The 11470-nt window shown below is 52.1% G+C and overlaps 1 gene segment (V, D, J or C); it reads left to right on the top strand.

Moving 5' to 3' along the window:
- Positions 1–265: 265 nt before the first annotated feature.
- Positions 266–2230, top strand: LOC120369898. The segment is given in 3 exon segments: positions 266–389; positions 737–1038; positions 2120–2230. Coding segments are annotated over 3 exon segments (498 nt in total).
- Positions 2231–11470: the final 9240 nt, after the last annotated feature.

The following is an 11470-nucleotide window of genomic DNA, read 5'->3' as shown; positions in this document are numbered from 1 at the left end:
CCTCCAGCTCCTAGTTCTGTTACTGAACTGAAGACAAATAAACACCCCAAATGCCTCTACTCCTCCACACAAATACCCTCACAGTAGCAATTAGGATCATACACACAGCTGTGTAAAGGGTCATATCTCCTGCTAACGTGTATAACAGTGATTCAACTGCTGTCTCATTTAATATTCTCACTCTGCCTCTCCACCCCCTCCCTGAACAAAACTCTCTCGCTTTCTCATCACTTCCTGTCTCACATTCTCTGCCAGCTCTGCCAGAGGCTGGAAGCTCTGACTCAGGCTCAGGCTGTGTGTGTCTATGCAGCTGTCTCAGATCCGCAGCCAGGCGAGCAGGTACCCAATGGTTCCTGGTTTGCTCTTCATTGTTGTCCTGTCCCCTTTGGGTAAGTGAACAGCATTGAAACCCATTAAATTAACCAACCACTCCTAAAGGAGTGGGCAGACCTGTTCGCTCTTATCAAAGACAATAGAGATGGGACAACTTTTAGAGGGCATTTTTCCCATTGTGCACAGTCCCCAGACCCTGTGGGGTGGATTCCAATGTTATATTCTCTAAGGATGTCTACAGTGAGGTTATAAAATGAAGGCGTTATGAAGCTTCCACCCCCCCCAGTAGACCCCTCACCTTTGGAAATGTTATCTGATCTCTAGCCAGAATGCCATCCCCCACCCATGTCCCCAATGTCATCACACTAAACCCTCATCTAATTTCATTTCCATTTCCTCACAGGATGGGCCATCCGTCAGCCGCCAGACATGGTGGTCATTCTGGGAAAGCCACTGACACTGAACTGCTCGCTGTCAAAAACAACCCAACTCATGACCATGTACTGGTACAAGCAGGCCGTGGGGAAGGACAGAAGGCTGCAGCTGGTCGTGTTTTCTACGGAAGGCTCTGGTGCAAATGTTGAGAAGCCATTTGAAGGTCACTTCCAGAGCAATGGGACAAAAAACTATGTCCTGTCTCTGTCTGCAGAGAGTGCCCAGATGCAAGACTCAGGCACATATTACTGTGCTAAACAAGATCACACAGTGGCTCAACTGCCGAAAGCACTTAGCATAAACCTCCCAGCAAAGGGAAAGAACTTCCCTTCCTCCACACCCATGCACAGCCCTGCCTCCTGCATAAGATGCACTCTATCTTGCTCTAACACCTCCCTCCCCTCTCCCTATGTATCCTCCTCTCCCTTCCCTAACTTCTCTTCTGCCTCTCTTTTCCACTTTTTCTGAGCCTTTCCTTTTTCCTTCTTCTCTCCTACTAAGGCTAGGTCTACACTATAGCTTATGTCAGTGTAAATTATGTCTCTTGGAGGACTGAGTAAATCACCTCCCTGAGCAACATAAGTTACACGGCTGTGAGTGCCGGCATGGACAACCGCTCTCTGGGACTAGAGTAGTTAAGCTGATGGGAGAACTGTCTCTAGGTTTGCTTAGAGTGGCTACATTAGAGACCTTACAGTGGCACAGGTGTATTGGTGCAGCTGCGCTGCTGTAAACTCTCTAGCGTAGCCATGTGTGACAAAGTTGGGGATTTTGGTGGGGTTTTACATGGATAGTGTGCGTGTGCCTCAGTTGACCTGTGTGCTACATGTTTAACAAGGTGGTGGGAGAGGGTTTGTTCTTGCAGAGGATCAGGTGCAGGGCCGCCCAGAGAGGGGGGGTAAGTGGGGCAATTTGCCCCAGACCCTGGGCCCCACAGGGGCCCCCATGAAAGTTTTTTGGGGCCCCTGGAGCGGGGTCCTTCACTCGCTCTGGGGTCCCCATAAAACTCTCGCGGAGTCCGGGCCCCCAGAACTTCTTCCACTCCAGTCAAAGTGCCAGGTCTTCAGTGGTAATTTGGCGGTGGGGCACCCCCGCCGCGGGTCTTCGGGGCACTTCGGGGGTGGGTCCCGGAGCGGAAGGAACCCCCACCGCCGAAATACCGCTGAAGCGGTGGCTCCCCCTCCACCAAAGACCCCAGAGCCCCTGAATCCTCTGGGCGGCCCTGACCAGGTGTGACCTTGCCTAGTAGCTGGGACCCCCGGACAACAGCCTGGAGAGGGGAACCCTAACAACTGGTGACCTCGTGACTAAGAGGCCCACCCCAGCTTGGCTGTCAGCTGGTTCTGGCCAGTGGGAAGACAATGGGCTGAGGAGAGAGGACTACAGTGACCTGACCAACCAGTTCAAGCCAGAGGGGAACAAAGGATGGAAGAGAGAGGGCCCCAGCAACCTGTTTACCTAGGATGGAAGACAAAGGACAGGGGAGGAGCTGTTGGGGATGGTGATATTGAATGCCGAGATAGAAAGCACAGGGCCCCAGAACTGGAGACAGAGAGTAGGCAGAGCCCACCTGGATGCAGGGGAGACTTAGATGTACAGTGAGGGATGCCAGGCCTGAGGGCCCTGAGAATTTCCTGTGTTGTGTTCAGATGCTCAATAAACCCTCCTGTTTTAAGCTGGCTGCGAATTGCACTGGTCTAGAGCACAGAGTTACATTATTCCCACTGGGAGTGGAGACCCCAGAGGTACAGAGCGAGTGGACTCCCTGAGGGGGACCATAGTGAGAGACAGGCGTGCTAAGGCTCAGAGAGGTGTGGTGCCAGGAGGTGAAGGGGCTTACCCCCCAAAGATAGAGTGGACCCGAGAGAAGGGCTGTCACACTGAAGGGGATCCTTCCAGGGACCATACGGAGCCAAGAATGGCCACGACCTGTGAGTCTGTGACACCGTGCCCTAAATCTTCTTCTGTTCTTCCGGTCCTCTCTCCTTCTTCTCTCTCTTCACCCTCCCGGTGTTCTTTTCTCCTTCTTGTCTCTATCCCATACACTCACTTTTCATTTCTTTCTCTTTCCCCCTTTTCTCTCCTCATCTCTCAAACCTTCCTTTCCCCATTCTCCCTGATGCCTCAGTCACTCCTCCCCCTCTTTCTCCTCCCTTCAATGGAATGAAATTGGGCAATGGGAGCCATTTTAAGCTGGACGTAGGAGACCTTTCCATCCTTCTGTGCTCTTCTGCTTTCTCCCCTCCGTTCCCTCCCCTCACTTCCCCTCCTTTATCCCATTCCTCCCTTCCCCTCCTTATTTCTATACCTCTCCTCTCCTCTCTCATTCCCCATAGTCTCTACCCCATTACAAATTAAGGGCCTGGTCTCAAGGCTGTTTCCCAGTGACATCTGTGAACCCCAAAGTCAGTTTTTCCCTGGAGTACAACAATTCCAGCCCCAGGGACAGCACCACTGACTTCTGCCTTGCAGGGAGCCATAGTGCAGGAGACAACAGTATGACCCCCAGCCTGTCAGCCTGCTTGTTCAGAGACTCCTCCTTGCACTCCTGTCTCTATTCATTATGGCCAACACTGAGATGGGGACATGTATTTCAGATTAGAAAGCAGGATAATTTTCTAACAATGAGCTTGTTAGGCTGTTGGATTGTGCCACTCCACCAGTAGCAGCCAGCAGAGGAAGCTAGTACAGGCCTTAGCAGCTCTGATGTATTCATCCCAGCAGGGGGCAGTGGTGTATAGACACACAAGCCAGGCCATGACCAGATGGGTTCTGCAGGGTTCAGTAATAAAAATACCCCCCTGTACCCTCTGGTGACACTGGCGGGTTTATGGGGACCAAGAATAGGATATGCAGATTTTCACCACAGGTCAAAGGTTTGATTTCACCCATGCTGGGAGTTACTGACTCTGGGGGCTATTCAGGGCTTTGGTCATATTCCATGTGTAGGTTTCTGAGTGCAGTGCAATGAATTGCTCTCTAAAAAATTGTGTTATTTCTGATGCAGGCTTGGTGATGGACACAAAGAGCCCTAGAAACAGAGACACACAATGCACTCTGCTTTCACTTGACTGGCTGTACTTGTGTAGAATTGATTTGACTTCAGAGGGGTTACTCCTCACTTACATCAGGAACAGTGAGAACAGAATAAGATCTAAAGAGAGAGAAAACCAGAAACATACAGAGAGAGAGACACACACAAATGGAAACCCAAGTGGGTGGGGCTGGAGGCTTTGTAGCCCTGTTGGCAGCTGGAGATCACTTGTACTGTGTATTAGCCCATCCCCTTCACTCCCCCTAAGGCACAGACAGATGAGGAAACAGAACTGGGAGACACTACTGCAGGGATGTGGAGACATCTGCTCCCTGTACTGCTCATCATTTCTTTCCTATTCTCTCTCACTATTTCCTTTGTTCCAGCGCTCTCACTTTCCATTTCTTTCTCTTCATTTTTTCTATTTCTTTAAATTAAACCGCCACATCCAGTTGCTGACCCCAGCCCTCGTCCTGTGGTTTGGTCTCACTGTGTCTCTGGGGACTGTTCTGACCTGACTGTGATGCCTTATTCACATGAGTGCTGAGCCATGGATATCTAAGCAGGGGAATATAGAGTAGGAGCAGGGAGGTGGTATTACCGATGATGTGTAAAGAGGTGAGACCATTACTGGAATTACCTGCGAAGTCTAGTGCCCACAATTGAACAAGGATGATGATAAATTGGTGAGGGTTCAGAGAAGAGGCATGAGAATGATTAAAGGATTACAAAACCTGCTTTATAATGATAGGCTCAAGGAGCTCAATCTTAACAAAAGGTTAAGCGGTGACTTGATTACAGTCTATTAGTACCTATAATGGGGAAATATTTGATAATGGGCTTTTCAATGTAGCAGAGATAGGCATAACCTGATCCAGTGGCTGGAAGTTGAAGTTACATAAATTCTGACTGGAATTAAGGCATATTTTTTTAACAGTGAGTAATTAACCATTGGAACAATTTACCTTTGTCATGGTGGATTCTTCAGTGTAGTACTGCAAGACAGGATAGACTGGACAAAGTGCATCTGTGTACTGTGTTCACATGAAATTCTCACTGTATTCTAGGAGATGGCATGTGCCTGAGTTCCTCAATCTTTAGCAATTCCCTCTCCTGTCCGGGGGGCCAGAATGGTTCATCTCAGTATGGGAGTGTCACACACAAACAGCAGGCACGCTGAGCTAGCACATTTATCAATAGTGTTACCTTTGGCCACACCTATTTACTACTGCACTCCTCCCCTCTCCTCCCCCAGGCTCTGCAATCCCCCTTCCTCCCAGACACCTCCCAGTGCAGGTGCTGACAGGACATGGAGCTGCTGCAGCTCCTCTCTCTGTTAATAGGGCTGTTGACCACTGCCCTCTCAGGTGAGGCCTGGGCTCCTTGCAGTAGCCATCCGGTAAGATCAGGTTCCCTGGGGAGGTTTCTCACCTATTGGTTGTGACACCCTTTGTCTTCCAGGTGCAAAGGGCAGATTAGTGGAGCAGTCACCCCCCTATTTCATGGTGAGGCCAGAAGTGTCACAGTCAGTGACATGCACCTTGAAGAACACAGCCTACCCCTGGATGAGCTGGTACTGGCAGGATACCCAAGACCATCTGCACTTCCTGGTGCAATCAAGAAATGAGGGTGACCAGGAGAAAATAATCCAGGAGGGAACATCCTATCAGTCTGAGCGGGTCAGTAGCAAAGAGCTCAGTTTGGAGATGCAGAATGTGACTCAGTCTCAGACCATCTACTGCACCTGCAGTAAGGGCACAGTGAGAGATTAGAGTGGAGAGGGTGACAAAAATCACCCCTAGTTCAGAAACAAAGAGGCTGCAGGGAAACTGATCAGTTATCCAGCAGGAAGGAGATGGAATAACACCAACTGTGCAGACTCTCAAAGGAGACCCCTTCTCAATGTCAGGGGCAGGACTGGCTCTAGGCACCAGCAAACCAAGCACATGCTTGGGGTGGCACAATTCCTGGGGCAGAACTTGCGCTCTCTGAGGTTTTTTGGGTTTTTTTGGCTTGGGGAGCAAAAACCTAGAGCCGGCCCTGGTCAGGGGCACTGTAATCCTTTAAATCAACAGCAGCCTGCTTTAAACATGCTGCTAATTCTCTCCTTTAGGTCCCCTCAGGGGTGCTGGAACAGTTTGCACAGTGGGGGTGCTGAGAGGCGCTGAACCCAACTTTAAACCCTGTATATGATGGAAACCACTTCGATCCAGGAGGTGCAGCAGCACCTCCAGTTCCAGCAGCTATGGTTCCCCACACACAGGACACACCTGCACTCTGGTTATGTGTACTCTCTTCTGTTTCCCACACACTTTCATGCATTAACCAGTGTGTTACACTGACACTCCCCAGATTGCTCAGTGCTCTCCACACATGAGGGGTAACATGCTCAGAGCTGTAACCTTAAACCAGCTACAGTTTTAATTTAGAAACTGTGTTTTTTCTGGTTTCTTTTTCTTGTTCAGGAAAGAGCCAGACATACACCTGCACTCACAGATACATACAGGGAGAGAGATAACATCACAACAGTGAACTGCAGTAGGGAAATGTAATTTAAATAACAGATATAGTATCCACCCTGTTCAAACCTAAGATCTGTAGTGTGCTATGTAAATACAAGCATCCTCTCCTCTGATGCTGTGTTCCCCATCATCATTCCTCAGGAGGAACTCTCATTTCTGTGTTAATGTCAGGAAGGTGTCATCCAGCAGAAAGGGGCAAAGACACCAGTGTCAAAGACATCCATGAAACTGGCCAGTAAGAAAGTACAGTGCGAATTGATGTGGGAAACGGGTAAGTCTCTCCTGTGAAATAACACCATAGAGTTTCCCCTCCTGCTGAGAAGTGTATTCGCTCTTCCCTCTCACTCCCCTTGAGGCAGAGAGAGAAGAAAACATAGAGCATAGAGGAGCCAGAGCAGGAGAAAGCTGCCACCAGATGGAGATATCTCCTGCTCTCAGCATCGCTCCTCTGGGCCCCAGGTACTGTCTGAGTGACCATGGGGATGGAGTGGGGCAGGCAGGCCCAGAATCCCAAGCTGAGAAAGCACACACTCCTCACCAAGACTGAGGTGTGAGGGGATCTCTGGAGACCACGTCTCATCTGCTTTGAGTCTCTGAGATGGACAGAGAGAACCAGTGATGAGCAAGTTCTGGTCTCCCATGTTTAAGAAGGATGAATTCAAACTGGAAAAGGTACGGAGACGGGCTACTAGGATGATCCGAGGAATGGAAAACCTGTCTTATGAAAGGAGACTGAAAGAGCTTGGCTTGTTTAGCCTAACCAAAAGAAGGCTGAGGGGAGATATGATTGCTCTTTATAAATATATCAGAGGAAAAAACGGTTACTTACCTTTGTAACTGTTGTTCTTTGAGATGTGTTGCTCATATCCATTCCAGTTAGGTGTGTGCACGCCGTGTGCACTTTCGTCGGAAGACTTTTACCCTAGCAACCCCAGTGGGTCGGCTGAGCGCCCCCTGGAGTGGCGCCATAACGGCACCGCATATATACGTCAGCCGACCCACCCGACCCTCAGTTCCTTCTTGCCGGCTACTCCGACAGTGGGGAAGGAAGGCGGGTGTGGAATGGATATGAGCAACACATCTCGAAGAACAACAGTTACAAAGGTAAGTAACCATTTTTTCTTCTTCGAGTGATTGCTCATATCCATTCCAGTTAGGTGAATCCCAAGCCTTACCTAGGCGGTGGGGTCGGAGTGAGACGTGGCGGTATGCAGGACCGCAGAGCCAAAGGCTGCGTCACCTCTCGACTGTTGGACCAGGGCGTAGTGTGAGGCAAAAGTATGGACGGATGACCAGGTCGCCGCTCTGCATATCTCTTGTATGGGTACTTGCGCCAGAAAAGCAGCGGAGGATGCCTGGGCCCTGGTAGAGTGGGCGGTGAGATGGCCCAAGGGGACATTAGCCAAGTTATAGCAGGTGCGAATGCACTCTGTGAGCCACGAGGAGATTCGCTGCGATGATACAGGAAGGCCTCTCATCCGATCAGCAATTGCCACAAATAGTTGCGGGGATTTGTGAAACGGTCTTGTCCGGTCAATATAGAAAGCCAACGCCCTGCGAACATCGAGGGAGTGAAGTCGTTGTTCTCTCAGAGATGCGTGAGGCTTCGGAAAGAAAACTGGCAGGAAGATATCCTGGTTAACGTGGAAGGCGGACACTACCTTCAGGAGAAACGCCGGATGTGGGCGTAGCTGTACCTGGTCCTTATGGAAAACGGTGTATGGCGGGTCCGCCATGAGCGCCTTGAGCTCAGAGACTCGTCTGGCAGATGTGATAGCCACGAGCAAAACCGTCTTCCATGAGAGGTACAGCAAGGAGCAGGTGGCTAGCGGCTCGAAGGGCGGAGACATGAGCCTGTGGAGGACCAGATTGAGGTCCCAGGTGGGAGTCGGATGACGAACCGGGGGGTAAAGATGATCAAGGCCCTTTCTGAAGCGAGTAGTCAGCGGGTGAGAAAACAGGGTATATCCACCTTCACCGGGGTGGAAAGCGGAGATGGCCGCTAAGTGCACTTTAATGGAGGACAGCGCAAGACCTTGTTGTTTTAGCGACCAGAGATAGTCCAGGATCATCGGAAGTGGGAGTTCCGAAGGAATAGCGTCCCGCGCTTGAGCCCAGCAAGCGAAGCGCTTCCACTTGGCCAGGTAGGTAGATCGAGTGGAAGGCTTTCTGCTGCTCAATAAGACGTGCTGCACGGAAGCAGAGCAGCGCAACTCCGTCTGGTCTAGCCACTGAGGAGCCACGCCGTGAGGTGGAGGGCCGGCAGGTCCGGGTGACAGAGAGTGCCGTGATCTTGTGTTATCAGATCGGGATGAAGCGGCAGAGAAATGGGGCTGGCTATCGACAGACGGAGCAGCGTGGTGAACCAGTGCTGCCTGGGCCACGCTGGCGCAATTAAGATGAGACGTGCCTTGTCCCGTCGGAGCTTCAGCAGGACCTTGTGTATGAGGGGAAACGGAGGAAAGGCGTAGTACAGGTGACGAGTCCATGGAAGGAGAAACGCGTCCGACAGAGAGCCCGGTGCCAGACCTTGAAAGGAGCAAAACTTCTGGCATTTGCGGTTCAATCGGGATGCAAACAAGTCTATGTGGGGAAATCCCCACTGTTGGAAAATGGAATGAGTGATGTCTGCTCTCAGCGACCACTCGTGGCAGAGAAAGGACCTGCTCAGGCGATCCGCGATGGTGTTCTTGACGCCAGGAAGGAATGACGCAACTAGATGTATCGAGTGGGCTATGCAGAATTCCCACAGTAGCATCGCCTCGTCGCAGAGGGGGGATGAGCGGGTCCCGCCTTGCTTGTTGATATAGTACATGGCCGTTGTGTTGTCCGTAAAGACTGAGACACAATGGCCGTGGAGGCGAGTCTGGAACGCTTGGCAGGCCAGGCGTACTGCTCGGAGCTCCCTGACGTTGATGTGCATGTTTAATTCCTGCAGCGACCAAAGACCTTGAGTCTGAAGATCGCCGAGATGGGCTCCCCATCCAAGGAACGAGGCGTCCATTGTCAGAGACAGGGAAGGTTGAGGAGCCTGGAATGGGACGCCTGCACATACGTTGGACGGGGTCAGCCACCAATCCAGGGATTGAAGGACACCCACTGGGATGGTGAGTATGGTATCCAGGGGGTCCCTGTGTGGGCGGTACCTGGAATGGAGCCACAGCTGAAGCGGGCAGAGGCGGAGCCTGGCAAACGGGGTGACGTGTGTGCAAGTTGCCATATGACTGAGGAGGCGGAGGCAAGCACGGGCCGAGGTCATGCGAGAGGCCTGAAGGTCGCGGATCAGCTGCGTAAGGGCCTGGAACCGAACCTGCGGAAGGAAGGCTCTGGCTAGAGAGGAGTCCAGGGTCGCGCCAATAAAATCCAACCTCTGAGTTGGAACTAAGGTGGACTTCTCTATGTTGAGAAGTAGGCCTAGGCGTGTGAATAAGTCCTTGGCCTCTGTGACATGTTGCTGGACCGTGGCCTGCGAGTCCCCCCTGATGAGCCAGTCGTCCAGGTAGGGAAAAACGGAGATGGCGCGTCGACGGAGGTGGGCGGCGACAACGGCCATGCACTTTGTGAACACCCTTGGGGCCGTGGAAAGGGCGAAGGGGAGTACCGCAAACTGGAAGTGTAGGTGAGCGATTGTGAAACGGAGGAAGCGTCTGTGCGGTGGGAAGATTGCGATATGAAAATAAGCGTCCTTCATATCGAGGGCGGCATACCAGTCTCCTGAATCCAAAGTAGGGATAATGACCCCGAGGGATACCATGCGGAACTTCAAACTTTAGCATGTATGCGTTGAGTCCTCGCAGGTCGAGAATGGGTCGGAGGCCTCCTTTGGACTTGGGAATCAAAAAATATCGGGAATAAAACCCTTTGCCCCGTTCCGCGTCTGGAACCCTCTCGACCGCTCCGATGGCTAGGAGCGAGTGCACCTCCTGTAAGAGGAGTTGCTCGTGAGAGGGGTCCCTGAAGAGGGACCGGGAAGGAGGGTGGGAAGGTGGAGGTGAAACGAATTGGAGTTGGTAACCACGTTCCACCGTGCGCAGGACCCAGGCATCGGTGGTTAGCCGGGCCCACGCCGGGAGGAAATAGGAAAGGCGGTTGGAAAAAAGGAGGGAGGAATTGGGAGGAAGAACTGGTATGTCGTCCCCGGGCGCATCTTCAAAAAGATGGTTTAGGCCCCGGCGGTTTAGAGGGGGCTCGCCCTTGGGACGGTTGGTTGCCGGGCCGTTGCCCACGGCCGCCACGACCCCGCCGTCGACCAGAGTCTTGCCTGTAGCGAGGCATATAGTAAGGGCGGTTAAACTGGGGACGGAACGGACGCCTCTGGGTAGCTGGGGTATGCATCCCCAAAGTGCGGATGATAACCCTGTTATCCTTTAGATTTTGAAGCTTGGAGTCCGTCTTTTCTGAGAAGAGCTCCTTCGAATCCAAAGGAAGGTCTTGAATGGTATATTGAACCTCAGGGGGAAGCGTCGAACTCTGGAGCCAAGAGATCCGGCGCATGGTAACGCCCGAGGCTACAGTACGTGCCGCTGAGTCAGCCGCATCTAAGGAGGCCTGCAAAGAGGTGCGTGCCACCTTTTTGCCTTCTTCTACAAAGGCCGCAAACTCCTGTCGGGAATCCTGAGGCAGGAGGTCTTTATATTTTTCTACCTCAGCCCAAGTGTCATGGCCGTAGCGGCTGAGCAAGGCCTGCTGGTTAGCCACACGAATCTGTAGGGCACCGGCAGAGTAGACCTTGCGACCAAGCAAGTCCATGCGCTTGGCCTCCTTCGACTTAGGAGCCGGGCCCTGTTGGCCGTTGCGCTCTTTGTCGTTGACCGACTGCACTACTAAGGACGAGGGGGCAGGGTGCACATACAAATGTTCGTATCCCCTGGAAGGGACCATGTATCTGCGTTCCACCCCTCGGGCTGTGGGCGCAATAGACGACGGAGTCTGCCACAAGGTATCAGCTTTCGCCTGGATAGTCCTTATGAAGGGAAGAGCTATGCGGGTTGGAGCGTCCGCGGACAAAATGTTCAGTATTGGGTCACTGACTTCCGATACCTCCTCAGCCTGGAGATCCATTCGCAGTGCCACCCTGCGAAGGAGCTCTTGGTGTGCTCTTAAGTCAATTGGCGGGGGACCCGCTGATGACGAGCCTGCCACCGCC

This window comes from Mauremys reevesii, linkage group 1, assembly GCF_016161935.1.
Source record: "Mauremys reevesii isolate NIE-2019 linkage group 1, ASM1616193v1, whole genome shotgun sequence".
Taxonomy (NCBI): Eukaryota; Metazoa; Chordata; order Testudines; family Geoemydidae; genus Mauremys; species Mauremys reevesii.
This window is presented reverse-complemented; position numbering and strand designations above follow the sequence as displayed.